The following is a 20,519-nucleotide window of genomic DNA, read 5'->3' as shown; positions in this document are numbered from 1 at the left end:
CTATGCCCACAAATTTAACCCAAATGAAATGAAAAAAAAAAAACTTCTTGAGAAGCCAAATTGCCAAAAGTCACTCAAGAAAAAGATAGACATTTTGAATAATTCTATATACCCTAAAGAAATGGAATTTGTATTTCAAAATTGTCTAACAACAAAAATCCCAAATTCAGCTGATCTCCATAGAAAATTCTAGCAAACATTTAAGAAAAAATTTAACACAAATTTTTCCAGACTATGAAAAAGGAGAAACATTCCACAGCTCATTTTATGAGGCCAGCATTACCCAGATACCAAAACCAAAGATACTGTGAGAAAACTATATATTAATATCCCTTATGTAAACTGATGAAAAAAATTCCTCAACAAAATATTAGCAAATAAAATCCAGCAATATATGAAAAGAATAGTATATCATGACTGAGTAAATTTTATCCAGGTATGCAAGATGGGTTCAATATTCAAAAATTAAACACTCATATGATCAATTCAATAGATGCAAAATTTCATTTGACAGAATTAAATACCCATTTTGATTAAAAATTCTTAACAAATTGGAATAGAAACAAATTTCTTCAATATAATAAAGAGTATCTACAGAAAGTTACACCTAACTAATACTAAATAACAGTGAAAGACAAAGCTTATCCACCAAGCCCAGGATTGAGACAAAGATACCCACTTTCACCATTAATTAGTCAAGAAAAAGAAATAATAGGCATGGACATTGAAAAGGAATAAATGAAACATTTCTCTGATGCTATCTACAAGGAAAAGTCAAAAATAGCTATTTTTAAAAGTTATTAGAACTCATCATTGAGTTCAAGGAGGTTGCAAAATTCAAGATTATATGCAAAAATCAGTGACATTTTTATATATTAGCAAGTAGCAATTGGAAAATGAACATTATAGATATACTATTTCCAATTATATCTAAGAAAAGGGAAATATTTAGGTATAAATCTAACAAAATATATATAAAACCTGTATTCTGGAAACTACAAAACAGATGGAAAAAAATAAGAACTAAATAAATGATGTGGTACACCATGTTAGTAGATTTTAAAATACAGTATTATTAGCATATTATTGTCTCCAAACTGATCTATGGATTCAACACAATTCTAATGAAATTCTCAACAAAGTTTTTTGTAATAATCAATAAGCCTAATTTAAAACTATACGGAAACAAACTAGATTAGCAAAGCAGTTTTTGAAAATATAAGTCAAATACTCACCTGACTTCAAGACCATAATGCTATAGCAATCAAGACAGTGCATTATTAGAGGAAGAATACAAATACAGATTAAGGGGGGAAATGGAGTCCAGAAATAGACCCACACATATATAGATAACAAATTTCTGACAATGTTATCAAAACAAGCAATGGAGAAAGAGTAGTCATTTTAACAAATGGTGTAGGAATTATCAGATACCCGTATGGGGAGAGGTCTTCATTCATACCTTACATCATGTAAAAAATTAACTCAATATAGAGCATAGCTCTAAATGCAAAGTTTGAGCAAACTCGGGGAGATAGTGAAGGACAAGGAAGCCTGGTGTGCTACAGTTTATGAGGTCACAACGAGTCGGACGTGACTGAGCAACTGAACAACGACAACTAAATGCAAAATTCATAACTTTACAATTTCTAGAATAAAACACAGTAGAAAGGTTTAGATATGATACCAAAAGCACAATTCATAAAAGCAATACTTGATAAGGTGGATATCATTTAATTAAGAATCTGTTCTTTCAGGGATATTGTAAAGAGAATAAAAACTCAAGCCACAAAACTAGGAGAAAATATTTTTAAAGTACATACCTAAAAGGTTAACTCATATTCAGAATATCAACATAACTTTCAAATCTCAAGAATAATAAAACAAACAATTCAATGAAAGTAGGCAAAAAATTTTACAACCCTACAAAGATGTCTTACAGAATACAACTACATGAAAATATGCTCAGTGTCATTAGTTGTCAGGGAAATGCAAATGAAAGCCAAACGGGCTGTTCAAACCTATGAACGATCTATGATTTGACCCTATTTGCACAATAACAAGTTTGTCTGCTACTGTTTTATAGACGTTGGCAAAGATGCAAGACTTCTGGGTCAGAGACAAAGGACAATTTATTACTCACAGTACCTCCAAGTATCAAAGGGGCAGCACAGAGGCAGGCCCCGAGAGATTCCATGCATGTGTTGGGTTTATGTCACAGCCAGGGAACACCAAGTTTGGAAAGCCTCTATCATTTGCAATAAATTTGCCTAAGATTTGCCCTGAAGAGAGACATTACTTTACTAGACTGGATAGCAAACAAATATCCTCTGTGCTCTGGAGGGAGACACTAACTTCCAAGGCTGTCATACAAACACCCTTGAAATCCAAAACAAAAGGCTGTTTTGTGGCTCTGCCCTGCTCATAGCATATGCAAGACACCAATGGAAACTTATCTCCCAACATGAGTTATCACTACACATCTATGAAAATGGCTAATAATAATAACATCTCAACCATAAGGATATGAGTGACTGGAAATCTCATACAGAACTTTTGAGAATATAAAATTATGAAATGGAATGGAAAACAATGGAATATTTTTTATAAAGTTAAACATATACTTTCCATATGATCCAGAAATACCACTCATAGGCATTCGCCTAGTTGAAAACAAAAAACCTGTTCTGCAAATATTTATAGCACCTTTACTCCTATTGCTAAAAGCTAGAAACAACACAAATATCCCTCAAGGGATGAATGTATCAACAAACTGGACCCATCATGCAATGGAATACTATTCAGCAACAAAAAACCAAACTACTAGAACAAAGGACAACATGAATAGATCTCCAGTGCACTACAGTAAGTACATTATTGGGTGAATCAGACTCAAAAGGCTACAAACTGCATGATTTCATTTATATGACATCCTAGAAAAGGTAAACAATAGAAAGAGAAAATATATCAGCAATTTCCAGGAACTGAAGTAGGGAAAAGGATTGACTCCAAATGGGGGAATTTTTTGCTGTGATGGAACTGTCTTATAACCTGTGTGGTGGTGAGGATACCATGTGTTTGTCAAAACTCACAGAACTGTACACTAAGAAGAAATTTTACTATATGTAAATTTTAACTTTTAAAAGATTAGGGGCAAGGAAAGTTACATGTATAAGCTCTAACAGACTACCTAAGCTCTGTGTGTGTGTTAATCACTCAGTTGTGTCCGACTCTTTGCAACCCTATGGACTGTAGTCCATCAGGCTCCTCTGTCCATGAATTCTCCAGGTAAGAACACTGGAGTGAGTTGCCATTTCCTTCTCTGACCCAGGGATCGAACCCAGGTCTCCTGCATTGCAAGCAGATTCTTTACTGTCTGAGCCACCAGGGAAGCCCCCTAAGCTCTGCCTCTTCCTAAATGTCAATCTTAGGTATATCCTTGAATTCTAAGCAACAATTTTCTCAACTGTAAAGTGAGATCAATAATAGTATTTAGAGTTGTTAGCTTTCCTTGTTGTTCCATTGGTAATTATTATTTGATGTCCTATTATACATTCAACATTGTGTTTGATATTGAGGATACAGAAATGAATCTGTTACATGGCTCCAGGCTTCCATAAGGCTACAAACATTTCCTGAATGAACAAATTAACCACAATTGTTTAACTGCCATTAGATTATTACAAAAATTAACAGAAGCCAGTGTTAAACACTTATTGAGCCAAGTTCATGTTAATTATTTTAAATACAGTTCAACTTAAGCAAGAATTTTCTAAAATAGGAATAGAAATTTCAAGTCAAGTCTAAGAAATCCTATTAGTAGACCAGACATCTCTAGGATTATCTCTATAGATAATTTTTAAAGACTTGAAATTGCATCTATTTATAGTTTATCAGATATAGAAAGCATATTAGTCTAAATTGTTTTCACCAATTGATTCTAGCATATAATATTACTTCAGTTTGAGTAAGAGGATTAAAAAAGCATTATAAAAAGAATATGAAATTATATTTCTTCATTTACCAAGACTTCATGTATCTGGATAAGACATTTCTCTAAAAAATAAAAGCTACAAGGAATCACTGAAAATGGATGAAGAAACTATGAAAGTATTCCATAAAAATCTATTCCTGCCAACAAGAAGAGAATTAATGATTTCACTTTTATATAACATAAGAGATCCAACCATCTGCATGAGCTTGTGTACAAACCCACATCCTATAAAGACACCCAATACCTTTCTCTGTCTATCATGTACCTTCTGTCTGTCAATAATATGGAATGTCCTTACTTCAGGCTTAGTATAACAGAAATGTGAGAAATTTATGCCAGAACATACTACAGCTACTTTTATAGAGTTAATTACATTTTCACCATATTCATTATGCATTTATTGAAGGCCTATTATATGCTCAGTTCTGACAGGATGATGCTCTATAGGCAGTTTGTTTTAAATGTGTCCTTTCCATTCAAGGCTAGAAAAAAAGTGAGCTATTCTTATTCCAAAGATTTCCTATCTACTGTCATCTCACATCACGTCTCAGTACAACACTGTGAGAAGTGTTCTTGGAGTGTTATCAACTAAAAATTCTGCAACGAGTATGGCTTTTTGCACAGGATTTCACACTGAATAATATAGTAACATCTAGAGATTCCTAACCTAGTTTAAAAAAAGAGAGAGAGAACATTTTAAGATATTTTAAACAGCATGACATATGCACAAGGGGCTTCTCAAACAGAACCCACAGACTCGTTTTTCACCATTTCACTTGCTCAGAACTATTATTTTGGAATATGGAGCCCACCAATATGGATCTCCCAAAGTTTCATACATTGAAAATATTCTTAAGGATTATATTACTCATTAAGAAGCCGGTGTGTGAAAAGATATGAGAGAAAAATAAAATTCAAATGATAACTGAAACAAAAATAAAATGAGTACAAATTTCCCTTGGACAAACTCAGAGAAAATGATTACTGGCTAGCTTACCTTGCTTTTTCCCATTAACATTTCCTAAAATCCCAGAGAGGTGGCTGTCAAAGCCAAGTTGAAGGCTACTCCTTTGCTTTTCAACGTGATGTTCTTCCTCAACAATAGAAGAAAGCACATGTGGTGGCTTCTGGTCATCAAGGGTCTGACTGGGCCACAGGGTCATTATGGAACAGGAGTTCTTTACATGTTGGCTCAGTCTGGGGCTTGAACTTTGGCCAGAGTCCTGAAAATCACTATTACAATAGGAGAAATGATCCACTTCAAGAAACAAGGAATCTGTGTTCTCTTGGCGCTGATCAGTGCCCTGTTCTTCATCTTCAAAGCCAGTTTCTGGAATCTGAATATCATTTAAGTCCTGGTCTAGCATATCACTCAATTTAGAGTCTTGTTTGCTGAAGTTAGCCAGCGAAGCAGATAACATATCTCCTGCTTGCTGGAGAGCTTCATAAACCCTAGATATCCAGGACGAGAGAGGCTGGAAGAAGTTCTGAGCATCCTGGGATGCCATGGCCAACAGCACGGCCAGGTATCTGATGTCTACAAGTCCACTTGCTCCATTCCTTCAACACTCTGGACTTAACGTGAACTACAGAACATGCATGATGAGAAATTAAACTGGACGTCTCTTAATGGCTGTAAATATTTCTCTCTCAAAACTTCTCAGCTGAAACAGAGGAAAGAAATACTTACACCTGTTAAAGTTACAACCTCAGGCCACCACCAGATTCCTACAGTCTATGTCAAACAGCATCTGGGGACGAAAAGGGGTCGCCATTGGAATCCTTAAGGCAGCTAAATAAAACTGACTGTGAAAGTCTGAATGTAGATTATTTCAATGCCTGTTCATCTCTGCAGACATGTGCAAAACTTCCATTAGCAGTAATGGGCTCTATTCATGTGGACTGAAAGAAGTCTGTCCTCATAGGCCATGTTTAACAGTGTGAAAAGGATAAATGAATTTTCATTAAGAGGCAGTTGAATGTGACATCTCAAAATAGAAGAAAGGTTGGATGCTTCATCTGCAGATCCCAGAAAGCAGGCTAATAAGCATCTCTACTTTGTGATACAAAGAGTTATCCTTTCAAAGGAAAAGTATACCAAGAATTAAAAAGCTTTTTAACAAATCTTAGAGCAGGGTTATATATTTTTATGCAATTTTCAAAAATTACGCATATTCTTGGGGAACAACCAACCTCTGAAAGATTGAGGGTGGCAAGTGGATTACTCAGCTTACTGGAAACAGGCCCTTAGCATTCTGTTACCCTTGTCTGTGTTCCAAATGCCCAAAGATAGCCTTCCACAACCTGTGAGATTCCTGGGAGATACTTCTTCCCACAAGATTCACAGCCTGAAGTAGGGAGCTACAGGACCTTGAGAGAGTAACAAGGTACAATGAAGATTCTAGGGCTAACTAGCTATACTTTCACAGATATACATGCATACAAACAGGTGCATATATACCTGTGATACATAATCATATGGATGTGCATTATGTATGTACATACTTATTGCCTTTACACGGCTCAACAGTATCTCACGATGAAAGTTATAAATGACAGCAAAGCATTCACTGCTTGTACTTAATCACCCCATCTCTTTTATAGTAATAGCTTCTTTCTGACCAAATCTATCAACCATCCCTTAAATTTTAGCCCTCTTGACCTCAGGCTACTACACGTGACATGACTGCATACCTAAAAATTTCTCTTTAGACTTTGTGCTAGCCATACATTGATTCATTCAATAAACAAATATTGATTAAGTGACTATGAAGGGCTGGGCACAATGCCAGGTATAAGGTATCTGTCCCTGTGGAGCCCACATTCCAGTTAAAGGGAAACTGAGCTCTCTGCACTTTCTTGAGGCTGAATTATTCATGTGCCTGTCTTTCAGGCTCTTCCTTGTCTACCCACCAACTACATATATGCAATCACTCATTGTCCTACAGTTTCTCCCCTCCTCCACTTTACACTCATCAGCTGGGAGAGCTGACCTATCCAAAGTCTCAATTGACACTCATTTTTAAAACTCCAAAATATACATCTCCAGGCCTAGCTAAATCCCTTTTACCAGACTTGCCCATGTGGTTGTCTAAGCCAGTGGTTCTCAAGCTCTGCTGTGTCAGAATCAGCTGGTGAGCTAATAAAGAAAACAGAGGCCCAGGTTAATTGAAGGACCTGGACCTTTGGATTTTTTTCAGGTGCTTCAAGTGATTCTGACAACCACCCCCCAAAGTGTGACAAATGCTGTTCTAAGGAAAGAGCTACACTTGGACCCCTCACCCAAACCTCAACTTCAGCTCATCAAAACACAGCACACCACTTTTGCTACAAGTGTCCAACTCTCTAGACTTACATTTAGAAGTGAAGTGTTCGTCGCTCAGTGATGTCTGACTCTGCAACCCCACGGACTGTAGCCTGCCAGGCTCCTCTGTCCATAGGATTCCCCAGGCAAGAATACCGAAGTGGGTGGCCATCCCCTTCTCCAGGAGATCTTTGGTTGTGAATTTCTCTTCAAATCTCCCCCTTTCCATTCCTTCAATCCCAAGTTCTGCTAATTTGGGGTCTATAAAGACTCACTTCCATTATATCTTATATAGTTATCACCTTTCCCCACACTCTAATATCCTCAGATATTACGTACCTAGTCACTTTCAGTTTCTAGTCTTCCCCAACTTCAATCTATCCTCTAGGTTTGCTCACCATACTTGATGTCGCATCAGGTATACTGCCTGTCTTCTCCCTTAGAATGGAAATTCCATGGAAGGCAGGGACTGTCCATTTTGTTCTCTGGTTTATCCCAGTGCCTTCAAGTATGCTGAGCACATAACAAATCCTCAATAAATGAATTAACAAACCCTATTTAAAATTGTGCAAAGAACTGCCTTATGACCCAGCAACCCCACTGCTGGGCATACACACTGAGGAAACCAGAATTGAAAGAGACACATTCACCCCAATGTTTATCGCAGCACTGTTTATAATAGCCAGGACATGGAAACAACCTAGATGTCCATCAGCAGGTGAATGGGTAAGAAAGCTGTGGTACATATACACAATGGAGTATTACTCAGCCATTAAAAAGAATACATTTGAATCAGTTCTAATGAGATGGATGAAACTGGAGCCGATTATACAGAGTGAAGTAAGCCAGAAAGAAGAACACCAATACAGTATACTAACACATATATATGGAATTTAGAAAGATGGCAATGATGACCCTGTATGCGAGACAGCAAAAGAGACACAGATGTATAGAGCAGACTTTTGGACTCTGAGGGAGAGGGAGTGGGTGGAATGATTTGGGAGAATGGCATTGAAACATGTATACTATCATGTAAGAAACAAATCGCCAGTCTATGTCCAATGCAGGATACAGGATGCTTGGGGCTGGTGCATGGGGATGATCCGGAGAGATGTTATGGGGAGAGAGGTGGGAGGAGGGGTTCATGTTTGGGAATGCATGTACACCCGTGGTGGATTCATGTCAATGTATGGCAAAACCAATACAGTATTGTAAAGTAAAATAAAGTAAAAATAAAAATTTAAAAAAGAAGTTTGAAAAAAAAATTGTGCAAAGAACAGTGTCTAGCATATAGTGTGTACTCAAATGTGTTAAACTAATTAATAAAGCCTTCTCAGAACTGTTGAAAACATCTTAATGTTGCCATACAAATTCCCTGCTTGTAACACTGAAGAGTTCTTCCAGCATTTGTTCCACTCCATTTCACCATCCACAATTTTGGGGTGTTTTTTTTTTTGTATGTTTGTTTGCTTTTCCTCCATAAATATTTTTGCTTAATTTAATATGCTTTGGGGCATCACAAGCCTTGAAAGTTTCCTTAAAAAGCACTAGGCTTAGCTTCTACCACTATGCCTTACATGAAACTTTTTAAGATAGACATGACATATCTTCCTTAGTAATCCAATAATCTTTTTATTTTTCTGTTATACAGAGAAAACTTTATTTTCCTATACAACCCAAAATCTTTGAATTTATACCAGAATTTTCTTATCCAGCCTTGGATCTAGTAACAGCCCATGCTTTTGGTCTCATGTCTTCATGTCTCCTGAAATCTCGGTCCATCAAACCCTCATGGAAACATTTTTAAAAACAAATCTTGCATCATTCTCCTAGTTTAAAAACAAACCACAAAAAAAAATAAAATAAAGATCAGTATGGCTCCCTATTTCTTCTTCTTCAAAATTTGAGCAATGGCAAAGGTTAATTCCTGTTTGTTAACACAGAATTTTTTAAAAATTAATTTGAATGCCTCCAGCTCAGTGCCGTTGTCACCTCTCTCTGTTTATACCCACTAGCTTCACTCCTTTCTGTGTAGTCTGTCTGACCCCTGGAGGCATGTGGTTTTCAAGTTCTACCCAGTAGGATAAAGTTTACATTCTTTACCATGGCAAGCAAGAGGAGAGATGCTCAAAAAATTGATGCCAGCATTGCCATACTGCCCTTACAGCCAGAGGGGGTTCCCTAAGGGCCTCCTGCTGCGTGTCGACTCTTCAACTGCTGAATCACTAGCTGTGAGGAGGTCTAGGGGTGCAACAGGACAGTTGCAGGGGCCTCAGATCAATGGCTCTTATTCAACCAACTTGGAACTATTTCAATACCCTACCTTTTGCCCTAACTGAAGGCCCAGCTGAGTGTGAGCGTTCCCACTGACACTGCCCACAGTGGGAACTCAGCCAGTCCTCACCACTCCTCACTCTGAAGTCCTACTGACTCATCACACTAACACACTGAGCGTTTTCCAAAGTGACTGTGCTCCTTCCTGAGTTCTGTTTGCTCTGCCCAGGATGCCCTCGCTTCCTACCCTGCCTGGCCAAATACATATTCTCTAGAATGAGCCAACTCTTCACCTACAAAGGCGTGGCCTCAGAGTGCTTTGAGTGTGCCATTATGACAGGTTTTACTTGTTGTGGTAATTATTGGTCAGGCTTCCTCTTCCAATGGACTGTGAGACCTTCAGTGCTGGGACTGTGTTCATACTTTGTAGTTCCAGGACACACACATGGTAGAGACACTATCAAAGTTTGTTGAATGAGTGAAGGAAAAGTACTAGCGAAAAAATGTAAAGCTAAGTAGCCCTAATTCCTTCATTTTTCTTCAGCAGTAAAGTAGGTGACCTCTAACTGTGCCCTTTCACTTTAAAACCCAAGGATTTATCAGTGTGGGGCAAAAAGCATTTTAACACTGAGGCTGGATGTGTTCTACAGTAAGTCACCTTTTCAGGGATTTGTTCTTTACTTTTCTCAATAACTATCATTAAATGATCTCAAAGTGATTGGAAAGAGACCAAGTCTCAGTCTGTATGTGAAAGGATATTCACTTGGTATATACCAGAATAGTTCAAGGAAAAGACATCTAGAACCAGAATCTGAAAACTTACCAAGTTAGCAACACTGGAAAGCTTTCATTGTATATTAAAGCAGTCTGAAGCCAAAGGGTTATGAAATGGCAGAGTAATCATGGAGATATCTTCACTGCTTAGGCAAATTTAAACTTAACTGGTGAAGCATGTCAAGGGTAATACCAGTTATATACCTGGTATACTAGTTGGGCGGAGAGGAGGTGGCTTTCCTACTGCTTAGAAGACAAAGTTGATTCTGGTGCTCTATTAAAATTTTTTAATAAAAAATAAAATGAAACTACATGACAAAAGAAAAGATGGTCCAGATTCCTAGATTAGAGGGAAAATACAAGTAAAGTCTATGGTAGTTGAGAGGCTGAGAGGACTCATTATTTAAGTTAAAATAGTTCATGAGCTTCTACGATATTAAGTATAATATATACTTACAGGCCTCTCAAAGTATTCAGAATAAACTAACAAGCTAATAAAGAAATAGTAGCAACTGATAAAGATAAAGACTCTTGAGAGTCCCTTGGACAGCAAGGAGATCATACCAGTCAATCCTAAAGGAAATGAGTCCTGAGTATTCACTGGAAGGACTGATGCTGAAGCTGAAACTCCAATACTTTGGTCACCTGATGCGAAGAACTGACTCATTGGAAAAGACCCTGATGCTGGGAAAGATTGAAGGCAGGAGAAGGAGATGACAGAGGATGAGATGGCTGAATGGCATCACCAACTTGATGGACATCAGTTTGAGCAAGCTCCAGGAGTTGGTGATGGACAGTGAAGCCTAGCATGCTGCAGTCCATGGGGTTGCAAAAAGTCAGACATGACTGAATGACTGAACTGACTGGCTAACTGAGAAACTGAAAGTAAAGCCACTGATGAATTCCTAGTGCCTACATTTCTTTAAATTTTGTTTTAATCAGAATTACACTTTAACTATAAAAGTGTTCAACTAAGGTCATTTAAAACATAAGAAATGACCATACAGTCAACACTAAAGACTTGTGCTTATATAGGGAGAAAATGATCAAATTCCTGAGCCATATGCTTTCTCACACATTTTGACCATCCTGCGACGGGTAACTGTGAACAAATGTGCTATCCCCAGAATAAAAATGCTCAGGGTCTTTTAAAGGCTATTAGGTAAATCTTTCTGACCCCACTTCCTATCTGATGACAGATGGTTGGATGGAAGAGGAGAGTGATGACCGAAGAATAAAACCAGCTTCTAGAAGCTATGTCTTTAAAAATCCATGTTATTTTGATGAAATCTCAAGTGGAAGCCCATAAGCATGTATGGTTTTTAAAGGATTATCAGCTCCTGAAGAGAGTCAGATATATTCTGAGAGAGAAGAAAATGTTTCAAATGATATGGTCCCCAGGAAACCAAACTCCAGATCAAAATCTTATACAAGTTCATCTACTGAAGTATGTTGATGTTTAACATTTTTTAAAGGAGAAATCACTTTGGAAAATATACTCTTCTTATTCTCTACCAAAATCTGTAGGGCAATCATAAGTAAACGTCAAGAATACTGGGTTTATTTAAAGTCCCTTCTGGCAGCCATTAGTTAACTTCCTTGTGTCATCTGTTAAACGTGGGTTATTTATTACTGGTTTCCTGGAGTGGCCATGAGGCTAATTAAGTCTATAATTTTTACGACAATTATCATACCTTTAGGAGAAAGGCATTTTGCATTACCTAGCATGAACAAGAAGGCTTAGAAAGATGAATAATGCATGAAGTCAAAATAAGAACTACAATATAGGCTGCAAGCCATCTTTAGCATGAGTCCAAAGAGTCTACAGGTGTTTTCTGTTAAGAGCAAATTTGGTATGTGAGTATGAAAATGTGAAATTGAGATGAAATGTCTTCTGTAGCATTTGTCCAAAATGTGTTCTAAATGTTGGGTTTTAACAAACACGAAAATTGACTACTGAAGACTCTTGATGTCAACAATATAGTTATAATACAGCCATATTGTCATAGCTGAGGAATGGGCAATCCAATAGACCCTTCACAGCTGGGCTTCAGGGGGGCAATTAGCATACAGCAAAACATGAAACTTCATTCTATCCAAAACATACTTTCATCAGCAGACATTGAGAAAAATTAGTCAGTGTGAAAAGAATTAGCAGTGGCTTTGGAATCACACAAAATCAGCGTTGGATCTTCCCTCAATTACGGCAGAGCATGGGACCAGTCAGGTTACCTGGGTGCACCTACATGCCTTTATCTGTAATGTGGGGAACACTACCCCCTACCCCTGTCTTGCTATTAACTATGGAAATTGGATTATATAATGTTTTTAAAGCACCTGGAAGAGTCCAGTACATAACAGGCACTCAATATCAGCTTTTCATTACTAAACTAAAATTTTTGACATTTTAAAAGGTAAAAATACATTAAGCTTATGTATACAATGGATAAACAACAAGATTCTATTGTATAGCACTGGGAACTATATTCAGTATCCTTTAATAAACTATAGTGGAGAAGAATATGAAAAAGAATGTATACATATGTATTACTGAATCACTCTGTTATACACCAGACATTAATACAACACTGTAAATCAACTATTCTTCAATAAAATGAATTTTTTCATTTGTAAGGTGTTTTCCTAATAAGTAGTCAACGTGGGATTCAAATCCAGGTTTAAGGATTCCATGGTCTATTTTCATCCAATTTCCATCCCACCTTGGTTGCCTGTTTTACTAATGAAATCCTTCTAAAAATAAAAAACTTTGCAATTTTCCAAAATAAGTTTGATAAAGTTTTAAAAAACTACCTTTTTCCAAAGTAAGTGTAATAAAGTAAAAAAATTCTAAACTACAGCCTAAGTCAAAGAAGACTTATTTTAAAATCTATTATCAGACTCTATGCAACAGAAAGCTTTGTACTTTGCGACCCATGGACTGTAGCCCACCAAGCTCCTCCGTCCATGGGATTCTCCAGGCAAGAATACTGGAATGGGTTGCCATTTCCTTCTCCAGGGGATCTTCCCGACCCAGGAATCGAACCCTGGTCTCCCACACTGCAGGCAGACGCTTTAACCTCTGAGCCACCAGGGAAGCCCCTATATGAGCATAATAATCTCAAAAAAGACTTGGGTTGATACAACAAGAATTTTTAATTGCTCAAGGTTTCTACCACTGTAACAACATCTTTTAAATATTCTCCAAATTTCATAAGCCAATTGGGTATTTTGAAGCACCTATTATCTACAAGGCAGAGATGTAAATACACTTCACAAATATTCAGTGGTTACATAAACACAAAAGGTCCTCAGCATTTCCAGAGGGACTATTTAACGTGACTTTAATAATATAATTTTCTTAAGACATTGTCACTGCTTTTGCATAGAAAAACATTTTCAGACACACATTTTCATTGAGAATTTTCAATGAATTATATTTTACTAACATTTACCTTTTTAAAGACCCAACCAAAATGAAGAAGAATCTCACTTTGTATCACACTAGCTAGAGTGATCACAGTCGACTTCCCACAAAAGTGTACCTGTGCTCCAAGGCCACTGGCACATATCGGGACTTCCCTGGTGGCTCAAATGGTAAAGAATCTGCCTGCAATACAGGAGACCCAGGTTCAGTCCCGGAGTCAGGAAGATCCCCTGGAGAAGGAAATGGCAACCCACTCAGTATTCTTGTCTGGGAAATCCCATGGACAGAGGAGCCTGATGGGCCACAATCCATGGGGTTGTAAAGAATCAGGCATAACTGAGTGAGTGGCACATATTAACTGGCCCCAAATAAAGGAGATTCTAAAAATCTCAATTAACATCCATAGCACAAAAGAATGTAATTAGAAGCTAACGTAATGAAATTGAGGAAAGCAAAATGCAGGCACAATTAACAGAAATTACTCTCAGACTACTCAGGTAAATCTCAGGAGATTTACCAGGTTGTTGATTTTTGTTCCAAGAGAAGAGATAGAAACATCATTCATATCACTTGAAAATGCACTAGGCTGGAAGATAAGAAAAAACTATGGAACTAAGATAATTGCAGCCCTCTAGAGATAAATTAAGCAATACTGTAATTATCTGCAATCATTTAGTGTTTGTTAAATTTTTTCATTAATTATAGAAATAAATCAGCTTGATGAAAATTTGTTTTAAATAAGAGGGAAATAATGTATAAGTCCCCCACCTAAACCCAGCTCTTGTTATCTTGTTATTTTTGTGTATTTCATCTCTAATTTTTCTTTGCAATTTGCCTAGAATGGTAATCACAATACATAGCAACCTAATAGTTCACTTATCTCCTTATCTTTCATCTAGACTTCATCAACAAGGCCTATTCATTCTTTCATCTCTTGAATCTATCTACCTGCCTTCAACCACCTGCACAAGTAATACCCAAATCCAAGTCACCATTATGTCCCACCTAAACCACTTCAACACCCTCTGAAATGAATCTCTACATTCTCTCCTACCGACCCCTCAAAAAAAAAATCCTCCTCAAAATTTAGAAGGCTATGGATGGTTTGACTTCTTGTCTTTAATCACTCTCTATTTGCTTTCTATGTTTTAGCATCTCACCACCTCCTTTCAGCATCTTACTTCACCAGGCTCCTCCCCACTGGCTGAGAAAGCTCTCTTCTCTCTAGGTCTCTCCTGTCCCCCAAAGCCCATTCATCTCCTTTCAGGACTTAACTTATACTTTGCTCTTCAGAATGCTTTGCTTGACAACCAAACCTCGTAATCCAGACCCAAATGTGTCCCCCTGAAATAGTCTCTTCTAGTATCCCATTCTTCTTCTTCTTCTTCTTCAGTTCAGTTCAGTTGCTCAGTCGTGTCTGACTCTTTGCGACCCCATGAATCGCAGCACGCCAGGCCTCCATGTCCATCACCAACTCCCGGAGTTCACTCAGACTCACGTCCATCTAGTCCATGATGCCACCCAGCCATCTCATCCTCTGTCATCCCCTTCTCCTCCTGTCCCCAATCCCTCCCAGCATCAGAGTCTTTTCCAATGAGTCAACTCTTCGCATGAGGTGGCCAAAGTACTGGAGTTTCAGCTTCAGCATCATTCCCTCCAAAGAAATCCCCAGGTTGATCTCCTTCAGAATGGACTGGTTGGACCTTCTTGCAGTCCAAGGGACTCTCAAGAGTCTTCTCCAACACCACAGTTCAAAAGTATCAATTCTTTGGTGCTCAGCCTTCTTCACAGTCCAACTCTCACATCCATACATGACTACTGGAAAAACCATAGCCTTGACTAGACGGACCTTAGTCGGCAAAGTGATGTCTCTGCTTTTGAATATGCTATCTAGGTTGGTCATAACTTTCCTTCCAAGGAGTAAGTGTCTTTAATTTCATGGCTGCAATCACCATCTGCAGTGATTTTGGAGCCCCAAAAAATAAAGTCTGACACTGTTTCCACTGTTTCCCCATCTATTTTCCATGAAGTGATGGGACCGGATGCCATGATCTTCATTTTCTGAATGTTGAGCATTATGCCAACTTTTTCACTCTCCTCTTTCACTTTCATCAAGAGGCTTTTTAGTTCCTCTTCACTTTCTGCCATAAGGGTGGTGTCATCTGCATATCTGAGGTTATTGATATTTCTCCTGGCAATCATGATTCTAGCTTGTGTTTCTTCCAGTCCAGCGTTTCTCATGATGTGCTCTGCATAGAAGTTAAATAAGCAGGGTGACAATATACAGCCTTGACATACTCCTTTTCCTATTTGGAACCAGTCTGTTGTTCCATGTCCAGTTCTAACTGTTGCTTCCTGACCTGCACACAGATTTCTCAAGAGGCAGGTTAGATGGTCTGGTATTCCCATCTCTTGAAGAATTTTCCACAGTTTATTGTGAAAGGCTTTGGCATAGTCAATAAAGCAGAAATAGATGTTTTTCTGGAACTCTCTTGCTTTTCCCATGATCCAGAGGATATTGGCAATTTGATCTCTGGTTCCTCTGCCTTTTCTAAAACCAGCTTGAACATCAGGAAGTTCATGGTTCATGTATTGCTGAAGTCTGGCTTGGAGAATTTTGAGCATTACTTTACTAGTATGTGAGATGAGCGCAATTGTGTCGTAGTTTAAGCATTCTTTGGCATTGCCATTCTTTGGGATTGGAATGAACACTGACCTTTTCCAATCCTGTGGCCACTGCTGAGTTTTCCAAATTTGCTGGCATATTGAGTGTATCACTTTCACAGCATCATCTTTCAGGATTTGAAACAGCTCAACTGGAATTCCATCACCTCCACTAGCTTTGTTCGTAGTGATGCTTTCTAAGGCCCACTTGACTTCACATTCCAGGATGTCTGGCTCTAGATGAGTGATCACACCATCGTGATTATCCAGGTCATGAAGATCTTTTTTGTACAAATTGTAGCTTATTGATGACTTATGTAATTATTTAACAGTGTCTTCCTCACTAAACTAGAAGCTCCATGAAATCAGGTGGTGTTAATTTTTCTTTGCCATTTTGTCAGCATCCAGTTGAGCCACTACCATAGAATAGGCAATCTATAGTTTTGGATATCTGAATACACACACAGACAGTATTATATCATATTTCATTCATTTAACATTTTAAGGCCTTCTGTATATTTTCATAGTGTTTTGTGGTTACCATTTTTAATGATTTAACATTTAAAAATTAAATTTTCAATTAAAACTGAAATAACTTTTCCCAAATTCAAATCTATGAAAGTACTTTATTTTAAAAATAATATGCAATCCTTTACATCTCAGAAAAAAATATATCCAGTATACTCTATCAGAATATAGTTAAATTATATTAATCCCAGACATCATAAATTTTACATTTATAAAAACTTTGACCAAAGTGAAGGTAAAGCTTACTTCTGCATTTTATACTGAAGTAAATTTGAAAAGAAAACTAGCTAAATAAGATTATCATCATCAGCACCCTCATCATCAAAATATTTCAGGGGACTATTTACCTTACAGTTCTTTTTTTTTCATTAAGAGATTAGGAGAAGGGTCTAAAATGTTTTCTTTTCCAATCAGGTCCCAGTAATGCTCATGCTGCTGGTCTTTGACACCTCAAACAGCAAAGTTTTACTGAGGAATGACTTACATGTCATAAAATTCACCTTTCTAAACACACCCATTCTAATTATAAATAGATCAATACTTTCTAGTAAATTTATTGAATTGTGCAACCATCATTATAACCCAGTGTTAGAATGGCTTCATTACCCCAGTAAGATTTCTAATGACCATTTATAGTTACTCCCCATTCCCACCTCCAGTCCCAGGCAATGACTAATCTACTTTCCATCTTTATAATTTGCCTTTTCTGGGCATTCCATATAAGTGGAATCACACAATAAAGAAAAAGATTATGAGACGATTGAAATAACACTAAAATAGATATGTGGTACCATCAGCCAGTTCCACTTCTGCAACTACTTACAGTCTTGGGAAAGATGTTTAATTCCCTAGACCCCCATTTCCTTATCTGCAAAATGATAGAGCTGCAGTTGGAAAGTTGTCAGTATTCCTTGAAGAGAATATTCTAAATCAGGAGTTTGGGGAGCTCTCCTTAGCCACCCTCCGTTGGACTTTGTACTCCAACACACATGAAATTCATTTTGCTTCAAACATAGCTATGATACAGACATCACAAATTCAAGAATTTAGCAACCATATCAAGCTATAGAAGGCATTCATTTTCTGAATTAAACTGAACTGAATTTGGTTGGCCTCCACAAACTAGGTTTCCTTAATCCTGTAAGATCTGGGAATTTTTTTTATAAACTTTAATCTATTTGCAAAATGTTGAATAAATAAATTTTTTCCTAAAGATTATTTTCTCATTTTTTCAGAATCTCAAAAGGGCTCTTTTTAATTTTAAATGTTTTTTTAATTGAAGGATAATTTCTTTACAGAATTGTGTTGTTTTCTGCCAAACATCAGTATGAATTAGACATAGGTATACATATGTCCCCTCTCTCTTGATCCCGCCCCTCTAGGTTGTTACAGAGCCCCAGTCTGAGTTCTCAAAGGGGCTCTTTTACCCACTGCCACTTCTATAAATAGCACAGGTTTGTGAGGTTAGTCTGTCTCTGAAAGATACTCAGCAATCAAAACTACACAAGTTTTAATTTGGTTCACACCATGTCTGTGAGGAGGGAAATAGGAATCTTTCATCTAATGAGATTTTCATGTATAGCCAGAAAACCATTCCAACACAAATTATTAATCCATTGCACATGTTCCTGCTAGGTCCTGGAACATAGCCTCATATTCTTGTTTATACTTGCCCCCTTCTGTTTATGAATGAACACAGCAATACTCTTAGGTTGGAACTCTCAACCTAAATCAATGCTAACAAACGTTCAATGTTTTCCTTTCCTTTGTTTACAAAAGCTACAAACCAAACAGGTAGTAAAATTGCTTATTTTAAAATGATGATTGCTACACATTTTATCTCCTTCATTAGTGGTTAGCAAAACAAGGTCTCCAGGGGTCCTTGATGACTTGGCTCTTAGAATAGTAATGTTAATAACACGACAATGTCAATACTTCTGTGTCTGGCAAACATTAATAATCAGATCCCCCTGGGATCCCATCAAAAGCAGCAGCCTTAATGGGATCTTTGTGGCTTCAAACGTAAGTAGGTTGGGTGGGTGGTACATGATGTCTCTCAGGTCTGCCCAGCCACAGTGGCCCCAATCAAAGAATATTTGAAAACATCCTTTTTACACTTCTCATTGCACTGGCAGGGAATTTCACATAAGAAATGGGAGCATATTTTCTAAGCATGATAGTGGGTTCAAACATTCTTAACTAATTATACATACAAATGTGACCTATTTTATAACATTATATATAGCTATACAAATACAAATCGTATCTATTCAGTTAGACCTAAGTAATAGTTATTTATCTAATTTAAACCAACAAGGCCTGTATTTTACTTTTTACTTCTCTTTCTTATTTAATACTTCCAATTTCTCATTAAAAGATGTGAAAGTTTGCTTACTGAAGAATAACAAATACCCCTTCAGACTTCTGTTAACACAGTTCAGTTCAACTAGCATTTACTACCATAATAAATGGGATCCTACTTTCTAGTAGTAAAATACTACCTTTCATTCCAAAAAGCATCCTAGTATGAATCCTCCAATAGAGCAGTTAATGGAAAGGAAAATCCTCCAACTGATATGGAAAATGACATTTCACACTGGTGTCCCATTTCTAAACAGAGTCCCACATAAAATACACATTTGGAGTTCATTTCAGATTTGGTTGGGGGGATGGGAATTCTAAATGGAACTCACGCTAAAATGTTCTTAAAATTAATACCTGTTGGGTCTTTGACTATAAAGCCTACCTGTGGGAAAAACAAACATTTAAAAGGACTCTGACATCCTTCCAACATAGAATAGTGAGCTACAAAGTACATCTTTCATAAGCATTACTTGTTTAGGGGCAGAAGAGTGATGGAAAGATTTAGGAAGATCAAAGACCAACTTAAAAAACAACTAAACAAGGTTTTCTGCTTAAGAGTCCCAGTAAGACAGAGAGCTTCATCATACTTTCCATAATGTGCCTTATAATGCATGATTTGTATTTTGCTTCAAGATAATTTTAAAAGAAACATTCAAAAAGGTAATGCCCTAATGGTAAGGTTTTCTCCATCACCCTCTTTCTCATCAAGTGGCCCACACTACTGAGGAATGACGATTATAAATTACCATTCTGTGATTAATATTCACTAGGGAAAATAAGGGGAAGGCAATGGCACCCCACTCCAGTACTCTTGCCTGGAAAATCCCATGGATGGAGGAGCTTGGTGGGCTTCAGTCCATGGGGTCGCTAAGAGTCGGACACGACTGAGCAACTTCACTTTCACTTTTCACTTTCATGCCTTGGAAAAGGAAATGGCAACCCCACTCCAGTGTTGTTGCCTGGAGAATCCCAGGGACGGAGGAGCCTGGTGGGCTGCCATCTATGGGGTCGCACTGAGTTGGACACGACTGAAGCGACTTAGCAGCAGGGAAAATAAAAGAGAAAATCAGTTTTTAAGCAGATAGCAGTTTCATTCTATAAAACTGACATTAATTGTTCCTAAATAATATGAACTGTTTTGAGGATCCAAAGAATAGAAAGTAAGAAAATAAGATTCAAAATGTTTTTGGAAT

The 20,519-nt window shown here is 37.4% G+C and overlaps 1 protein-coding gene across 1 annotated transcript in view; it reads right to left on the bottom strand.

The window, feature by feature from the left end:
- The window catches only part of SYT16 (synaptotagmin 16), a 150,919-nt gene that overhangs the window by 116,202 nt on the left and 14,198 nt on the right, over nucleotides 1-20,519 (bottom strand). Inside the window, exons 3-4 of the mRNA XM_070292482.1 lie at nucleotides 7,065-7,133; nucleotides 4,992-5,531 (exon numbers count right to left, since the gene is read on the bottom strand). Coding sequence (XP_070148583.1) covers nucleotides 4,992-5,531; nucleotides 7,065-7,133 — 609 coding nt within the window. The remainder of the gene's footprint in view (nucleotides 1-4,991; nucleotides 5,532-7,064; nucleotides 7,134-20,519) is intronic.

This window comes from Ovis canadensis, chromosome 7 (assembly GCF_042477335.2).
Source record: "Ovis canadensis isolate MfBH-ARS-UI-01 breed Bighorn chromosome 7, ARS-UI_OviCan_v2, whole genome shotgun sequence".
NCBI classification, from domain to species: Eukaryota; Metazoa; Chordata; class Mammalia; order Artiodactyla; family Bovidae; genus Ovis; species Ovis canadensis.
The sequence above is the reverse complement of the archived record's forward strand: the minus strand, read 5'-3'. Positions and strand labels throughout refer to the sequence as shown.